The 20,167-nt window shown below is 37.4% G+C and overlaps 1 protein-coding gene across 1 annotated transcript in view; it reads right to left on the bottom strand.

Moving 5' to 3' along the window:
- ZNF277 (zinc finger protein 277) overlaps positions 1-20,167 on the bottom strand; it is a 138,109-nt gene that overhangs the window by 48,063 nt on the left and 69,879 nt on the right. The window contains exon 2 of the mRNA XM_011955931.1: positions 8,848-9,049. Coding sequence (XP_011811321.1) covers positions 8,848-9,049 — 202 coding nt within the window. The remainder of the gene's footprint in view (positions 1-8,847; positions 9,050-20,167) is intronic.

The raw sequence follows: 20,167 nt of genomic DNA, 5'->3' as shown, positions 1-20,167 counted from the left end.
AAAAAAAAAACAGATTAACGAAAAGGAATTACCACGTAAGGCCATGAAAACGACTAAACTTTACTATCCCCAAATTCAATAAACAGACATATAGGAAAGTTAAAATGAAATATTTTTATGTGATAATGAATTTTTCTGAAATAGCATCTAAGTTTATATGTCTTTAAAGTGCAATAATGATTAAATAGGCTATGACACACACTCTGCAATAAAGAGAAAACTGAGTGGTTATCTTATATATCCAGAGAACAGAGGTCAGAAGAATAATGCAATAAGAAATCAGTCTAAAATCAATATCAATATAACATAAGATAGAAAAGTTCCATATGTCCACACTGAGTCTGACATGAGGCAAATTTAGACTTTGGAAAAATAGCCCAACTTATAATTCTTGTATCTAATGAGCAGAGTTAGAAGCAGTATACCAGCTAAATTAAAAACCAAAGCCTAACACCCAGACCTACATATGTGATGAAAGAGGGAGTAAGATGACAGGATTTAACAAGTGGTTCATATTTCCATTTATCTAACAAGATTTATATTGGCAATTGCAGTCTTATTTATTGAATGGTACCAGGAAGAGAGTGTTATTTTCATAGAGAGAAAGGAAAAGGAAAGGTTGACTCTATAGCTCCCAATTTATCAGGTCACACAACTGAGGGATAAAACAAGTAACTTACACCAAAGAACCAAAAAAAAAAGAAAGAAAAAGAAAAAAAAAAGAAATGGGACTTATTGAAATAGATGAATAGATGAAGAATATGGAAAGAGTAGAAATGTGGACATTTTAAAATGGCTTGACGTAGCACATCTAGGAATGTTCTGGATATAGTAGGTCCACAGTAAATGTTTTAAAGAAGTAGAGAATTTGAAGATTCCTGTAAAGTTCTCTAAGTAGTCCCCAATTCCCAATATTTTGTCTCCTTTTTATTATTAATTTTTTTCTTAACATTAATTTTCTAATACCATAGTGCTCTATGGAAAGGGCATTTGTGTATCAGAAGTCTGTGCTAGAGAGCAGTCTGGGAGAAAGAGAGAAACATGACATGAGCTGACATCAAATAAAAATACACTGAACGAATATAGAATATGTAAGAAAAAGAAGTCAATGAATAGTGTATAAAAATAGAATCCCATGTTCAAGTTTTTCTTCTCCTGTACAACCATACTGTTAACTTTGATGGGTAAGGGGTGAACTCTTTTCTTATAAAACAGTGCTAACTTTTATTCTAAGAGATCTTAAAATGGCAATCTTAAGCTCCCATTGAGCCTTAAACCACAAATACATAAATGATGCACCCTAATCTCTGGCTAACTCATGGGCTTCCATATTAGAAATCTCAGAAGAAGGCAAGTGTATATCGGATCCATCACAGCAGATAAATGGAGAAAAAGTACCTACAAAAGGCTGGGACATTATTTCCTTAGCCATCCTGGGCCAGCTTCAACACCTTGGACTCCTCAGTCTCCTACATGGCTACTCCTAGTCTCTATCTTTCCATTCCTTACTAGTTGCTTTCCCCACCACCCTGTGGTAGAGAGGAAAAAAGGGAAAAGAGAAGACAAGAGGAGGCTTAAGAGAATAAAAATGAAATTCCTAGTCCTTTTCTTATTCCCCCCTCAGCACATTTTCCATTACAAAGTGGTGACAGGGATAAAGGAACACAGTATAACCTGTATTAGAGATGCCAGGAAGAGAAGATGGATTATTCTTCTAAATTGAAATATAGACATCTACTTTCACGATTAATCAAATTTATACATGGCAGAACCAGGTGCTAAGATAACTGTCTTCAAAAGACAGGAAGGCCAAGTTCCCTCTGGAGGTTCCTTATGGCTATTGCTAGAATACACCAAGGAGAGGATGGTCAGTCCTGGTTGCCATTCCACTGAGGACTATCTGGATGGTATCCTCTAGACAAAACGGAGAATAGTGGTCCGTCCTATATAATTGGTTCCATTTTGGGTCTAGAGCCTGTTGAAAGGCAGTGATAATTCCTTGAATACACAGACTACTTTACTTTGGAAAATGTTCACAGTCTTAGAAAAGTATCTGTGTAAACCATGCGGAACAGATGACCAGGTAAGAGCCTGGATCCTCGTGAACAGACTGCTCTTTGAATTATTAAAGACTTTTTTTTTTTTTGAGATAAGATCTGGCTCTATTGCCCAGGCTAGAGTGCAACAGAGTGATCTCAGTTCTCTGCAACCTCTGCCTCCTGGGATCAAGACATACTCCCACCTCAGACTCCCCAGTAGCTGGGCTATAGGCACGCACCACGACACCCAACGAATTTTCCTTTTTGTAGAGATGGGGTTTTGCCATGTTGCTCAGGCGAGTCTTGAACTCATGAGCTCAAGCAATCTGCCCACCTTGGCCTCCCAAAGTGCTGGGATTACAGGTGAGAGACATCGCGCCTGGCCAATGACTTTTTTTTTTTCTTAATGGACAATCAATACTGTTCCTTGCTTGTCTGCACAGATCTTATGCTAGAAGCAGTTTTGCTTTTTAAATTAAGACAGTGGTCAAAGTGTCATAGTTGATGTATTAATTACCACCCCAGAGGCAATGGTGAATAGAGAAGCAAGGACTTTGAATTCAAAGGTATGAACCTGAATTTAAAGTTATTTAATCTTTCTGAAACTCAGTTTATTCATGTGCAAAATAAATTGTTGATAATTAAATAGAATGTAGGTAAAGCACATTGTCCAAAATTCTGGGTGTTTAATATATGACAATTATTACTATAAGAAAAAATAATATATTTAAATAAGACTAAGGTAGTGAAGAATTTATGTTTATCCCAGCGAAATAATGAGACACACAACAAAAACAATAACATTTTAGCAAACATTTGATGAAAAAAGACAAAATAGTTATATTAATAGTGTCAGAGGGCACATATAGGTGGCTAAAGTGGTAGAAGAGAAGAATGATGATAGTGACAATAATGACAATTATTAGCAGCTATTATTTAATGAGTCCTTACTTGCCCAAGGTCAATTAAAATGTTAGAATTGAGATGTGAACTTTGTCTCTCTGACTCCAAGGCCAAACTCAGTCTTCTACAACACAGCTCCTCCAGTGCTCCAGTGTCATGTCGGGACAAATCAGTACAAGAAATGCAGAAAAGGGAAGGCAGGGACAGGAAAGAGCTCCTACAATTAAAGTTGTAATAGAGACTTGAAGCATTTTTTCCCCTCAGAGACCAATGAGGTCACGTAGAATGCTTTTCGACAAGACAGAACCAGAAGTACAGAAATGAAGTCTGAAGAGAAAGAATATTTTCCCTTTCCGAAAGGCATACTGCTTAAGAGCAGCCCTCAGTCTGAACTGCTCCTAAATTGCTACCTAAGGGCTGAAAGTTGACGCCAGCTGTTTGGGGCTGTTTTGGAATTGCTTAACTAGGTAGGAAAGGGAGCAGAGAAGTTCCACTACAGAGGTAACAGGAGCCTGATTCCAATAGTCAGTGGGTCTCAGTCTCCAAAAACTTCTATGTTTGAGTACTGTCTCTTTGATGTCTGAAGAGAAGAATCACATGACATACTTATTTTCCATCAGAGTTTACTTCAAGGTGATATGCACAAGGGAAGAAATTACTGACATCAATGACTTAAAATCATGGGGAGATTCTGTCTAGCAGAACCTCAGTTGCCCTCCTCAAATAGGAAGTGTTTCCCATGGGATAAAGCAGGTAATAGGTTGGTACAAGAGGAACAAAGTTGTCATTTGAGTGGTCTCTTCCTAACCAAAACTTGGGTGACAACAACATCAGAAAAAAAAATCTGTTACAAAGTAAAATATAACCAGAAACCACCATGCAACTTAAACATAAAATTAGGCATCATATCTCACTGCGGTATACTATAGACATCAACAACAACATATATTTTGACCTATGTCTACATTTGAGTAAAGAAACATCCTAGTCATTAAACACATAATAGTGGTTTTTCAGCTTATAATTAAGAGGTGTCAATATACACGTTTCCTTTCGGATGGTATGGGCATTCAGACAAATTATAATCAACTAAGCGATAGCATAAAGATAGCAGATCTTCAGGGCATGCTTCTTGTGGCATTTTTTTCCCACTCACTAGAACATATTGTTCAAATTTAAGAGATCACTTAGTACTTCTCTTCGGTATTTTTCCTACTTCTCTAGTTTACTGAAAGCTACAATTGCAGCTACTCAATATATAAAGGCCACTAAAAAATAACATGTGGTAGGAACTCTATTTGGATGAGTTATCAAAGTATTTCACACTTCATTAAAAATCCATAAAAATAATTACTAGGCCATCAGCAAACACTTTTTTTCTTCCAAAGGAACTTCAAATCACGTCTCATGGAATTGTCTCACAAAAAATTCTGTTGCAGTATCTTGCCTGCCCAGCCCCACTGTAATTGGTATGGTTATTGACATAGGCATAAAGGCTTGAAATATGGTTGTTAATTAAGTAGCAGTGAATGTGTGGAATTTAATATAAAAAAGCGTAAGAAATAAGAAGTTAACGTTTATTTTCCAGAGCAATTTTATCTACTGAATAAAGCTAGCAAATAGCTCAGTATAAATAACTATGTTAAATGGACTCAATGGAAAGATTTTTATTTTTGTTTTTATTTCTTCTGCCCCAGGAATTTTTATTGTTATTTTGTTTCATAAATAAATATAGTATGAAAACTTACAGCTTACTTCTTGTAAACCACAAGGAAAGTCCATCTCTTATTATCACCTTTATTACTTACTGTACTCAGAAGTCACAATTCCTCTTGAGTTCTGAGTGAATGTGTTCATGCCAATTGAACCTCTCATGTTCCCTCCTCCCAACCCTGTATCTTATATCTTGTCTTCTAAAATTAGAAACAAGTTACATGATATTGAGAAGATTTCAACTTAATTTTGATTGTAACAATCAATACTTGGATTGTTTGGGAGAGGAATTTTTAGTTTCCTTAAGTAATAGGAGGTTATTATCTAAAGAAGACTAGATATAGTCAAAGGTATTTAAAAGCAACAGAGTTTACTCAGATATATGCCTGATCAGTTAGAATTAATCACATTTTTACTTGCTGAGAGTGCAAATTTTACTTAATTAGAAGGAGAGTTGACAAGGAAAATCTAGGTATCCATATTTCAAATACATGTTAATGATACACTTTAGAAAGTACTTATATCAGATATGCATCCTTTTCTTTTTAATTAAAGCATCCATTTTACTGTATATCTGCATTTAAAGCATGAATAATCCCAACACTCAATTACTGACTCCTAAGTCCCGAGACCTAGGAAATAATTCAATTTGCCTGCCCGCGTATGGATAATAGAACAATGACATTAGTAACAATGATACAAATAGACAGATTGATTAGTACAAATAGAGCTACTTAACTATGATACATAAGCACAATGGAGAATACAAACTCTGATTCAGACATTCCTCACATACTTCAGTGGCAGAGGAGAAAGAAAAATCTTAAACTATTCAATTACCACTGGTAGTTAATCATATTCTTCTGCAATTCCTGAAGGAAAATTTGTGTTTATATGATAAAAGGGAATAAAAGAATAGTTTCATGGCCAGGCACGATGGCTCACACCTGTAATCCCAACAGTTTGGGAGGGTGAGGTGGGTGGATTACTTCAGCCCAGGAGTTCTAGACCAGCCTGGGCAACATGGTGAAGCCAGAAAAATTTAAAAACATAAAAAATTAGCCAGGGGTAGTGGTGCAGGCCTATAGTCCCAGCTACTTGGGAGGCTGAGGTGGGAGGATTGCTTGAGCCAGGGAGGTGGAGGTTGTACTGAGCTGAGGTCGTGGCATTGCACTCCAGCCAGGACTCAAAAAGAAAAATAAAGATTTCGCATTAAAGAAAAGCTGATTAATAGAAGCCTTGGGAAAGAATAACCCATGTAGTATTTCTTTCAATGGTTGAGTATGAATTAGAAGATCTCTACCCTAAGAAGTGTCTCAAACAAAATCAACAGCTCTAACTACATATAACTGGGTTGCATACATAACAAAGCTCCCAGAATACTCCGAGAATGAAGACATATACACACACATATTTTAATTGAGAATAAAGAATAACAAATGATAATGAGGAGCAGAGAGTATGTCCTATGAAAGCATGTAAGGAATTAGTTTATTTTACCAGTTGGCAACATATATCATTCAATTAACTCTCCTCCTATCTCTGCTCCCTGATAAGGCAACACCAAAATGTATACAAAAATAGTAGTGCTGAGTCGATATAAGGCAACATACACAGAAGGCACACAGTAAATACTCAGTATTGGTGCTAGGCAGTGGGAAGAACATAAGGACAGAGATGAAGGCTAGAGAACAGTTATCATTACTTCTGTGGGTATGCTGGCTATCAACTTAAACCATCTTCCAAAAGTTTAGATTATGTAAAACCTTGAATGAAATTTTCTCAAAAGCTACATTTTACAAATGATAATTAGATTTTTAGATTAGCAAGAATACAAACGGAAGACTCAAATGATAGTTGCGGAAAACTAAGATTTCAAATATACCTTTGGTATACAAATAAAATTTTGCATTTTATCTAATACTTATCAGGTACACATTATGTCTCAGGCACTAGCAGATGCTACACATACTCTTATTCTTCTTTTTCTTTTCTTTTTTTTAAAGAAAGGCAGACTGCCACATGCAGCACCTCATTTGGATGTGTCTGGAATCTTGGAAGCTTGACTACCCTATGTTCTCCTACAAATGGACTTGAGAGCTTGTCTGGAGGTTCCAGCAGGGAAGCGCAGCTACTCATATACCTTGACCAAAGACTGGTCCTCTTGTAGCGGAGATGGTTGTCCTCTTTGAGAACACAGCTTTGAGAAGCACGAACACGGAGTAGTGAGGGAGGAAGGGGACAGCCACTTAGCCAGCCAGATCAGTCGAATCAACCCTAGCAATTAATGGGGTGACAGATGTCGCAGCCAGATCGCCCTCACATTCCATACTTTGTTTTATGTAATATTCAATAACGGTGAGGGCTGGTGTTACCCTCATTTTATAGATGAAAAAAACCAATGCTTAGAGTAGTTAGGCAGCTTGCAGGAAATCACAAGATTAGGAAGTGTGAAAGCCTGCACTCAACCCCAGGCTTGCCTACTTTCATAGTCAGCTCTTAATAATACAGCTTGCTGCTCTGCAAGACCTATCGTGAGAAAGAAGTTGTTTGCTAGGAGTGTTTTATATGGCCTGGGAGAAACAGCGTTTAGATGCAGGGGTATTGAATGTCTGGGCTACTACAATGTTTTATGGGGAAATCAGGACAGAATACCTCAAAATGGGATGTTACCTGATACACCAAATTTAACGCTTTCAGTAACTGTATAGTGAAGGTATTTCTCTTGGACAACTACTTCCAGAAATTATAAATTGGGATAAAAGGAATCAACCTCATCACAACACTTAAACTGAGATTTGTTTGGGCAATATCCTTTCGGCTTGAAAGGATCCAAGGATCCCATTCCCAAACACTGCCTTTTCAGCGTCCTGTTGCCAAGTCTATTCTGGAATTACTGGAAGGACCCACTCAGAGAATGTCTATGGCCTAAAACATGAGACATAATCTGGGAGACATCAATAAGATCTACAATGTCATGGAATGCTGCAAAGGGGGTATTATCTACTCTTTGGAAAGTTCATCTCTTTAGAGAAAATAAATTAGTGGCCAGGTGCAGTGGCTCAAGCCTGTAAATTCCAGCACTTTGGGAGGCCGAGACGGGTGGATCACGAGGTCAGGAGATCAAGACCATCCTGGCTAACATGGTGAAACCCCGTCTCTACTAAAAAAAATACCAAAAAAAAAAAAACCAGCCCGGCAAGGTGACGGATGCCTGTAGTCCCAGCTACTCAGGAGGCTGAGGCAGGAGAATGGTGTAAACCCGGGAGGCAGAGCTTGCAGTGAGCCGAGATCTGGCCACTGCACTCCAGCCTGGGTGACAGAGCGAGATTCCGTCTCAAAAAAAAAAAAAAATTAGTATGTGACATTCTCAAACTTACAGACTCAAGAAAAATAATGCAAAGATTTTTTTAAAGTCTAAGAAATTGGCTGGGCGCAGTGGCTCATGACTAATCCCAGCACTGTGGGAGGCCGAGGCGGGCAGATCACCTGAGCTCAAGAGTTCGAGACAGGCCTGGCCAACATGGTGAAACTATCTCTCTACTAAAAATACAAAAATTAGCTGGGCATGGTGGCAGGTGCCTGTAATCCCAGCTACTTGGGAGGCTGAGGCAGGAGAATCGTTTGAACACGAGAGGCAGAGGTTGCAATGAGCTGAGATCGTGCCACTGCACTCTGGTCTGGGTGACAAGAGCGAAACTCTGTCTCAAAACAAAAACAAAAACAAAAACAAAAACAAAAAAGTCTCAGAAGTACAAAAGAGTTGTAAAGTTCTTTTTTAAGTGTAAGGAGAAACCTGAAAATGAATATGAATTTTCATATTTGTATAGGAATTATTTTATATATGGATTATGCCACTCCTTTAATAAACAATATATTTAATTCTCTTTCTTAAGAGACAGGGTCTCATTCTGTCACCCAGTCTGGAGAGCAATGGTATAACCATAACTCACTGCAGCCTCGAACGCCCGGGTGCAAGCAGCCCTCCTGCCTCAACCTCCCAAGTAGCTGGAACTACAGGCGCATGCCATTGAGCCTAGCTAATTTAAAAAATTTTTTTTTAGAGCTGGCATCTTGAACTCCTGGTCTCAGGTGATCCTTCTACCTTGGCCTCCCAAAGTACTAGGATTACAGGCATGAGCCACCACACCTGGTCAAATTTAATTCTTTTAAGGACAAAAACAGAACTTACCTTTGGAAATCAGCAACCAACTTGATATCAGCTATGACAATCTTATGCTCAATAATCATGTGCTTCAGAAGTTTGTCTTGTTCAGCCACAGGAAAATGTTCTTCACAGAAAATACAAGGCACAGATGGAGAACCTTCTAAAGTGGTGGTGCCACCTGGACTTTCTGGCAGGGAAAGCGGCTCCAGGATACAATCCTTACTGTCTGGAAGAGACCAAAAGAAAAAAAAAAGAAAGAAAAGCTGAAACCAACTCTTCATATGGATGATTTCCCACCTCCTGCATTAAAAACATCCTAAAGATATTTACATGTCTCCAAAAGGAAAAATACATAGTGCTAGAGAGTAGGATACTTTATTATTATTTTAAACAGCGTTTGCAGCCCAGAGGCAGGGAGTATTGCAAAGCAGCTCAAACTCCTCATTTGCTTGCTTGAATAGGGGAAACCCATTTGTCAGGGCAGCTGTTCAAGCCTTCTTCTTGGACATTGGCCAATGGCAGCAATTCCTGGGGTACTTGCAAGGGGGAAGGCTGCAACACTCTGGGTTAAGGTTCTAAGGCTCAATTGTGACCTACGGCTGAGAATCATCACACCAAGGGAAGTAAATGGTATACATTAAGGCTACAGATGATGCCAGGCCTGTCTTTTAAGCTGCTTCCCGTCGCACCTGCAAACTCTTTCCTGTTTCTTGATTATTTGTCACAAAGAAGAACAAAGCTCTCACACTGGGTAGACACAGTATGTGCTGGGTGGCCCTCATGGCAATTTTCTATGTTGATTTATGTTTATCATTTGCCTATTATACAAGTATGTATTCAGGCTTCTGTGAACATAGATGACTGCTCAATCACTAGACATATGTGATGTGGTAAACATTTTTCCTGGCTATATTATTCCTCTTCCTAACATTATCTACAGTATCTTTAAGAGCTGAAGTGTGTAAAGTCTGTGTCTCTCATTTCAGGGCCTAAAACCACAGCCAGTTGTGACAGTAGCCCCCTTTAGTCTGCCAGAGTGGATGTCTAGACCTGTCACCTTATACAGGCTATTTAGTAGTTAGTAATCAGGAAACTGGGGTAAACAAACTAGGGTAAGGCCTCTGGCATTTGCAGAAGGGCAGGCAACCTTCAGAAAGAAAAGAACTTTCTTCAGAAAGAAAGACCCAAAAACTATGCCACAGACAAGTTTTTAGAATTAGGTTAATATTAGTTCTCCCATTAAAGTTTCCTATTCTTTTCTTTCTTTGTCTTCTTTCTAAAGGTATTCTTAATTTATGAATTAATTGAATCAGTCACTGGTACACTGGTGACCATGGCTTAAGAATTATGTAAGTGTGGTGGCTCACGCCTATAATCCCAGCACTTTGGGAGGCAGAGGCGGGTGGATCACGAGTCAAGAGATGGAGACCATCCTGGCCAGCATGGTGAAACCCCGTGTCTACTAAAAAAAATACAAAAATAAGCTGGGTGTGGTGGTGCACACCTGTAGTCCTAGCTACTCAGGAGGCTGAGGCAGGAGATCACTTGAACCCAGGAGGTGGAGGTTTCAGTGAGCAGAGATCACGTCACTGCACTCCAGCCTGGTGACAGAGCAAGACTCTGTCTCAAAAAAAAAAAAAAAAAAAAAAAAAAAAAGGGATTATATGAGCAATGTAAGAGGGCAGCATTCATTCATTAACTCAACAAAAATCAACTGACTATCTACTGGGATGCTCAAGGTTGTATGATATGGTCATTGCCACCAAGGTTAAACTGCTCATAGTCTGTTTGAAGGTACAAGTAAGTTAAAAATATAAAGAGATGGAGAATGTACAGGGTTTACAGGAGCAGGGGTTGGGGGAGTCACTCAACTGAGCTGGAGAAGGAAGATGTCCCATAGATGAGGGCTTCTAATACATCACTCAAACATACTCTAGTCACATTAAAGTATGCTAAATCAAACTGTTTATCCTTGTTCACAAAATTAATATCAGAGAAGGTGAGAATACATAGGATATACATGACAGCAGGGAGACTATTTAAAATACATAAGTCCTTTAGAAGCACTATTAACAAAACCGGTGTTATCAATTACCATATTTATTAAATTAGGTAATGAAATCAAGGAGTTCTGGAATTTCTAGAGTTCTTCAGTTGTAGGTTATATTTTTTAGTAGTAGGTTAACTTTCGTAGGAATTTAAACTCAAATGTGAAAAACAGAATGGGGGAAAGAGAGATAAGTATTATACTTATGAAACTCTATGATAGTATTTTATATCCACTAGTATATAGCTACAAAAGGCAGCATATTCTAAATAAAGGTAATATTAGTAAATATTACCTGCCATGTAGGAAATAACAAGTACTATATTACATCCTTTCCACAAATTTAATTGAGATACATAGAAATTGATTGGTTTGACTGCTGAAAACAAGCCTATGGTATTTATAATCATCATCAACAGCACAACTAACATTTATCAGCTACTTGCTATTTGCAAATTACCTGCAAAGTGTGTTAGGACGTTTTCCTAATTAATTCTAATTATCTTATTATCCAATCTTCCAGATGAGAGAATTAAGATTTAGAAAACTTAACTAAGTTTTCAAAGTCAAAACGTTAGTCAGTAGCCTAAACATTATGAGTTGAGCCTAAACTCGAACACTATGCTATTCTGCTCCCTGTACCAAATGGCATTTCTCCAACTCTGTTTCTTCTTTGGTATGTATGTTTGGTGCTGTGAATTTATATATATACATTTATAAGCTACTTTGTATTTATATGTATTCTGCCAATGTCCTCCAGTCTCCCTGATACCCCATAATAATTCTTATACAAATCTCAATGGCCCACACTGTCCAAAAATCACTAGAGTACAGTTCATGTCCATAATTTTCCTTATTTTTTCCCAAGGCTTTATTGCAATCTCTCTATTATTCCTCTGTGGTTCATCTGTTTTTCCCTTTTGTATGTCTAATGCTCAGTTTATCTTTTTTCAAATTATTCCTAAGAGAATGGACCTAAATATTCACACATACCAGAACCAAACCGCCTGTGGTTACTGCAAAGGTCTAGAAACAAAATCATGAATATGCAAATTTCATGCATGAGAAACTTGTGGTTTGGGAGGTATTAAGTTGTATTTCCCGGTTTGAGTTACTATGTAACAGAGTCTCACTCTGTTGCCCATGCTGGAATGCAGGGCATCCCAGCACTTTAGGAGGCCGAGGCGGGCAGATCACGAGGTCAGGAGTTTGAGACTACCCTGGCCAACACGGTGAAATCCCGTCTCTACTAAAAATACAAAAATTAGCAGGACATGGTGGCGCAAGCCTGTAATCCCAGCTACTCACGAGGCTGAGGCAGGAGAACTGCTTGAACCCAGGAGGTGGAGGTTGCAGTGAGCCGACATCATGCCATTGCACTCCAGCCTGGGTGACAGAGGAAGACTCCGTTTTCAAAGAAAGAAAAAAAGATAATAAAATAAAAATAAATAAAAAAAGAATCCAGTGGCCTGGAATAGCTGAAATAGCTATTGAATGGCTGGTATTTGATAAATATTTGCTGAATGAAGACATGAAAGAATAAATAATAGACCAAAGGTACTCAGTTTCTAGGAAAGTCCTGTTTCAGGGAACACCTGTGGCTGTCTTTAGGGGAACTTTTTCTGCCTGATATTGAGGGTAGTCCAACTATATTTACAGCCAGATGTTTAGCGCTATGGGCCTTGGTGTAATAGGCCCACTAGTAAATAATAAGCAATGATGTAAAAATTACATTGAATTCTAAGACAACAATAAATATTGCTGAGAGTAATAAAAGTATGTTACATTTAATTTGAAAATTTTGAATTCTTTTTTCACTCTTCATGTAAGTATACTCCCTAGTAAGCAAGGAACAAGTGGCATATGGAATTCAGAGTAAGGTAATACCACTCTACCAGAGGATGTTTATGTGAGATAGACCTGAATCCTGAATACATTTTAGCTTAGAGAAGTGGTTTCCAGATTTGAGTTTTATCACCTGGAGAGCTTTTTTAAAAATACTGACTTCAAGACCTTACTGTAGACTTAGAAAATGTAATTTTTACCAAGGAGTAGTCCCTAGACCACTGCCTGGAAATCAGTGGTTCAGAGGATGATCACACGAGGATTGTGTGAATATCTTGATCATGTAACAGTGTGGATATTTTAAACCTAAGGAAAAGTCCATAAATTAGGTGACATGGCCTTGTTTCAAGGCTTATTTGACAGTCTATTCTGTCCAACAGAGAATCTCTAAATTACTAAGCAATGGACCAGCAAACATAATTCAGTAAGATTTGTCCGACAGATTACTTCCAGCTGTCACTGCAAGTGTCACATTTATATCTTACTCCATGTTAAAGACAATAGAGGCTGGGTGCAGTGGCTCATGCCTGTAATCCCGGCACTTTGGGAGGCCGAGGTGGGCGGATTACTTGAGGTCAAGAGTTCAAGACCAGCCCAGCCAACATGGTGAAACCCCATCTCCACTACAAACACAAAAAAATTAGCCGGGCGTGGTGGTGGGCGCTTGCAGTCCCAGCTACTTGGGAAGCTGAGGCAGGAGAATTGCTGGAACCCAGGGAGCAGAAGTTGCAGTGAGCCGAGACTGTGTCACTGCACTCCAGTCTGGGTGACAGAGTGAGACTTGGCATCAAAAAAAAAAAAAAACAAAAAAACCCAACAAAAACCAAAAGACAATAGATACAGAAATATATAATCCTCTGCCACAGGGACCTTGAACCCTAAAATAAAAAAGGAAGTAAATCACTTCTATCCTGTCTCCTTTTAGCAAAGAGGCAAACATCTTGGAAATTCTGCTTTGGTCCCAAATCCACTTTGCACATGTGTTACACATTAACAACAAATTATCTGCTCTAGTTCTCACTTTGAACAGCAACTCTGTTCGAATGAACTGTAAAAAACACCATTCCAAGGAAGTTGAATTTTTGAGGAGATTCTATGCTGATTATTAACATTTTTATTGATTCTGGGGCAGACCCTCAAAGTGTCAAATTATTATTCTAGGGAAGCGCTTCTGAAAGTTCTTCAGTGAGCACATAAATCACTTGGAGGTTTTGTTAAAATGCAGATCCTGATTCAGTAGGTGTAACGACCATGGAAATGCGCCATTCAAAGCTCCTGCTGCCATGAGCATAATTGACAAGAGGACCTCAGGTGTGGTGCCCTGAAATCCCATTTGCACTGAAGCTAAGCCTCCCACAGGCTGCTCTGAGTCAATGAAAAGGGATTAATATCCAGCATGCAGCTGACCCTCGAAAAACACGAATTTGAACTACGCACATCCACTTAGGAATTTATTTCAGTAGAAGTTTATATCTAGTGTGTCCATCTCTCCTGCCTCCCCTTCCACCTTGTCCATATCTTCAGCCTCAGCCACCCCTGAAACAGCACAACCAATCCATCCTCCTCCTCAGCCTCATCAAATTGGAAGACAATGAGGATGAAGACCTTTATGATGATGTACTTCCACTTCATGGGTAGTAAATATATTTTCTCTTCCTTATGTTTTAAAAAAATATTTCTTTTCTCTAGCTTATTTTATTGTTAGAAATATGGTATATATTCTATATGGTACCTAGAAATACATACAAAATACATGTGAATTGACTGTTACATTCCAGTCAACAGTAGGCTCCAAGTAGTTACATTTTGAGGGAGTAAAAAGTTATATACAAGATTTTCTACTGGGCAGGGAGCTGGTGACCCTAATCCCTGAATTGTTCAAGGGTCAACTGCATATTAAAACCTACAACTCAATAGCAAAAAGCCCAAATAAACCAGATTAAAAAATATGCAAAGAACTGGAATGGACATTTCTTCAAAGAAGACATACGAATGTCCAACAGGTATATGAAAAGGTGCTAATCACTAGGGAAATGGAAATCAAAACCACAATGAAATATCATCTTGTACCTCCCAAGATGGCTATTATTTAAAAAAACCCAGAAAATCACATGTGTTGGCAAGGATGTAGAGACACTGACAACCTTGTGTACTGTTGGTGGGAATGTAAAGTGATGCACCTTATGCTATCAAAACCAATTTGGAGGTTCTTCAAAAAATTAAAAATAGAACTATAATATAAGCCAGCCATCCCACTTCTGGTTATTTATCCAAAAGAACTGAAAACAAAATCTCAAAGAAATATTTGTACTTTTATGTTCATTGAAGCATTACTCAGAATAGCCAAGAGATAGAAATAATAGATGTATGGACAAAGAAAATATAGTATTTAAATACAATGAATAGTATTCAGCCTTAAAAAGGAATGAACCTTGAAGATATCATAAGAGAAATAAGCCAGTCACAGCAGGAAAACGACCTACATGATTCTAGTTATATGAGGTATGTAGTCAAACTTACTGAAGCAGAAAGTAGAATGGTGGTTGCCAGGGCTGGGGAGAGTGGGGAAAAGGGGAATTACTGTTTGATGAGTATGGAATTTCAGTAATGGAAGATGAAAAAGTTCTAGAGATCTGTTGTACAATAATGTATATATACTTAATAGTAGTGTACAATTAAAAATTTGTGAAGAGGATAGATTTCATGTTATGTATTTTTTTAACCATAATTTTAAAAAATGGAGAGGAGGAGAGAAAAGTCAGATGACTTTAGTCAAGGCTGGAGGAATCATGGTCCCATTACTTTCCATTAACCAACCCTGACCAAGCTATTTAACCTCTCTTAGCCTGTTTCCACAACATAAATGAATTAATCAAAATGTCTACCCGATAGAGTGTTCACCCAACAGAGTTGTTGTTCTAAATGTTAAACAAGGAAATCAATGTAAAGCACATGAGTGTCTGACACACATGCTCAATTATAGGTTAGTTCCTATTACTAATCCTGGTAATAACGAGAATGGTTTTATGTTTGAGGATGAAGAGAGATGGGCATCATATGCACTGATATCTATTAGCAATTCCTATGGATTAATTCAAAATACACACTCTAGGGCCCCAACACAGATATAAAGAATTAAATCACATAAGAGTGAAGCCCAGGTTAGGTTGTGCACAAGTTGTGGTTTTTGCCATCACTTTCAAAAAAACAGAATAAGCCTACTTCCCAACTATCTACTTTTAGGTCCTGACTATACTGTTGAAATTCTAAGGCTTTTGCATTCTGTTCATTACTTTGCCATTTCTGCAGAACATTAAATTAAGAGAAAAGGGAGAAAACACAAGGAAATTTTTGATAATAGACATAAAGGAAAGTGAGGGGATTTATATGGATAGCCTCAGTTTTCTGAGCATATGAGATAAGCTCCATCCATATTTAACCCAAGACAAGGGTTAAGAAAAGGGGGAAAGATTTGGAACTACCACTATGGAGAATGCAACTGAGACAAAAGATAAAAAACAAATGATCCTACAACAGTCCTGAAGGCCTAGCTAAGTTAGCCTGCTGCGTTACTTTTAGTCAAACATATGTTTTAGCAATAGATTTGTATTTGGTGCCTAAAAGACTGATTTTTTTTTTTTTTTACAATATCTGTACTGGGTTTTCAAACTATGTAGTTCTATATAAACATATACACATAAATAAATATAATGATGAGACAAACAGGCTATTTTAAAATCATCTAACCTGATGCTGCTCAACATAACTTTCTGTGATGAAGAAAATGCTCTGTATCTACTCTGTCCAACAATGGTAGCTATTAAGCACATGTGGCGGTTCAGCATTTAAAACGTGAATGGTGAGACTTGGGAATTGAATTTTAATTTAGTTTTAATTTAAATTTAAATAGCCACATGTGGCTATTGACTCATCTATTAGACAAGACAGATGGAATTTATGCAGATGTTCTTAACCTGAGGTCAGTGGGTACTTGATTCAGAGACTGGGGTTTCGGGAGTTCAGTGGGAAACTATATCAATACCGTGTGTAGTGAATTTTTTTCTGGGAAGAAAGTCTCTTGATTTAATATTAATGGATTCTTCACTGGGCGCAGTGTCTCAGGCCTGTAATTCCAGCACTTTGGAAGGCTGAGGTGGGCAGATCATGAGGTCAGGAGATCAAGATCATCCTGGCTAACATGTCTCTACTAAAAATACAAAAAATTAGCCAGGTATGGTGGCGGGCGCCTGTAGTCCCAGCTACTTGGGAGGCTGAGGCAGGAGAATGGCGTGAACCTGGGAGGTGGAGCTTTCAGTGAGCAGAGATCACGCCAGCTGCACTCCAGCCTGGGAGACATGGCGAGACACTGTCTCAAAAATAAAATAAAATAAATAAAATAAAATAAAATAAAAATTAATAGATTCTTAAAGGGTTCTGGGGACCCATAAAAATGGAAAAATCATGTATCCTGTTACTTATACTATATTTTTCTATCATTTGACCTACCATTTTTATTTATAATGTCTAAATGAATAGTGTCATTCAGTTGGGATTTCAAACAACAAAATAACTTACTAAAATAACCATCATTCTAGTTATTCTCATTTTGCAGTCAGAGCAGAAAGAGACAGCCTGAAGACAGAACAGGCAATAGTTAATACATGGCGTAATATGGAAACTATAGATAAATACCCTTGGTAAACATAATTCTTAATATCTGGCTATCACAGTGCCTGAAATCTCCACCATTAAAGTTAACCCTTTGGATGACTGTTTCTGGAAGTAACATGTTACCTTTATATAAACACAGCAATTTACTAATAATAATTGCTATAATTAATTTTCTATAACTTACTATAATTAATAGGAGTGGGTTCTAAAATTATGGGGTTATGTATTCTGGAAAGTCTCTAATAGGGCTAGATAATTGCATTCTGTCTACAACAAAAATTTATTTGAGAAAAGGCAACAAATTTTTCCACAGAGACTCAGGAAAAACAACTCTTTTGCTCAAATTTTTATTTTTACACTCTCATTCTATAAAGAAAACTCTGCTTTAGGTGTTAAACTTTGTAGCATCTTTTATCATCTGATAGTTTCTAGGGAAACCCATTTGTTCAATTTATAAGCAAGCATAAGCAATAGCAAAGATGAGACAAGTAAGGGTTGAGTAAGAACATTTGGCAACTATCCTACTGTAATATTAAAGCTATTAACATGTCCAACCTTTCTAGAAATACCCAGACATTTCTTTCTTATACATTCCTACGATACTATCCATCCATCCATCAGATTGCCCCATGATGGGCTGGTTATTTCCAAATCTATTCTTTTTGTCTAGAAAACTCTCAATGAGTTCAGGAGCTACTAAACAATGGACTCAGCAACAAACCATTTGCTAGACTTCAGGTGGACCTCTTGTAGAAATGGCTTGATTTCCCATCCATATTATGGGTGAACTGCAGGTTTAACAAGACAATACTGATGAAGCTCCTTTCCCTCTTATGTCAGCAAAGCACTGCAGATTCCAAGATTTGAACTGCTGCCCCATTTCCATGTGGCATTTCTTAGTTTCAAACTACCTAATGATGAAAATGTGGTCAAACTTCCTTTCTCAAGCAACTTGGTTAAAAAGTGGGAAACTAATGGTGCACTGGTTAAATTTCTTGGCTACAGATTATGTACGTTTCTGGTTTATACATGATACCTTCTTACCTTAATCAATTTCATAAAGAGGAATCAGTGATGTCTACATTAATAATGCAACAGTAACAATGATGTGGAAACAGCTTTTTGAAATATTATAAATTCATGATAGAAATAAATACTAGGAAAAGAAAATAAATGGATAAAAACAAATCCCTCTTTATTAATATAAATTATTGATATATTTGTAGATTTAAATCAGACGAGATTTCTAGCGTTAAAAAATATGGTTTAAAACATATGGTTAAGTATATTCAGTTCTGTAGAAATACTTTCTATAACTCTACTGTTTAATGCCAATGAGATTTAGAATCTAAAAGGAAATGAAATGAAGGATGAAGGGCTATACTATATGTTATATGCTTACTTTACATACTCTTTCACATCAAAGACATTTCATTTTCACTACTGCTTTCACTCTGCACTACTGAAGACACTTCAGAGCATTCAAATTAAGAGGACTACGAGTTCTTACTTTGATAGGGCCAGGACTAGGGATGCCGGGGCTCTAAGTAGAATTCAAGGCTGGGTGTATATTGTGTTCTAAGAGGCGAATACTAAAGGAACTAAATTCTCAATGTTATTTCCTTTCTAGCAGTAGAAGGAGCAGACATTAGGGATTTGGGAATATAAATGTAGAATGATTTTTCAACAGTAAAGGGGAAAATAAGCAAAAAAGACATTAAAATCCTAACCTTGGTTCTGGTAAATCGAATTAACCAGAATAACCTACAAGTTAGTGATCCGAACAGGAGGGCCAATGTAACAAAAGCCACTGATAAACAAAAGGCTTTTTGGCAAGACCAGGGAAACAAAGTGACTGGTGAGTGCTTTTATTTATTCAATTCTATAGAGGAAAAGATAGAAAAGAAGGGAAGGTAAACTCTGACACAGCTAGATTTGACTGGTTATCGGCCTGTGTTATATTTTCTAAATAAGTGATGCCCAGTGGAAATTTCACAGTACATTAACAGAGGTTGGATTTAACCTAATTTAATTCATTTGATTTGACAGAGCATTACTTTGGAAATAGTAGTCTAGTTAATACTTTAATGAAATGAGTTGGCAACTAGAAAATTGTAAATCACCTACCTGATGCCCCCTATTATAATTAATGTTTTTAATAGAATCATACATTTCTGAGTTATGGGGCTAAGATTATCTCTATTTACAAAATTAAGTAGCTATGACACATTTTTATTTTACTGTTTTATGTCTTAATTCATTAACATGACCAATATTTTAATACAACAGTTTTGTTTTTACAGAACAGGTAAAGAATGATTTTTTTTAGGTCTATAAAAGTTAATAAAGGCAGGGCGCTGTGGCTCATGCCTCTAATCACAGCATGTTGAAAGGCTGATGCAGGAGGATCGCTTGAGCTGCTCAAGACCAGCTTGGGCAACACAGCAAGACCCAGCCTTTACCAAAAAATAAAAAATTATCTGGGCATGGTGGCACACACCTGTGGTCCCAGCTACTTGGGAGGCTGAGGTGAGAGGATTGCTTGGGCCTGGGAGGTTGAGGCTTCAGTGATCTGTGATCGTGTCACCTCACTCCAGCCTGGGTGACAGAGCAAAACCCTATCTCAAAAAACAAAAGCAAAATGAAAATTAATACAAAATAAACTTTTGAAAGTACCATATAACCAGTGATTTAAATTCTTATTTTTGAACATGTGAATTTCTCAAACTTTTCTAATGATATATATATATATTTCTCGTACTATATATTAATATATATAAT

This window comes from Colobus angolensis, unplaced genomic scaffold, assembly GCF_000951035.1.
Source record: "Colobus angolensis palliatus isolate OR3802 unplaced genomic scaffold, Cang.pa_1.0 Scaffold403, whole genome shotgun sequence".
NCBI classification, from domain to species: Eukaryota; Metazoa; Chordata; class Mammalia; order Primates; family Cercopithecidae; genus Colobus; species Colobus angolensis.
Note: the sequence above shows the minus strand (reverse complement) of the source record. Positions and strands in the feature narration are given on the sequence as shown.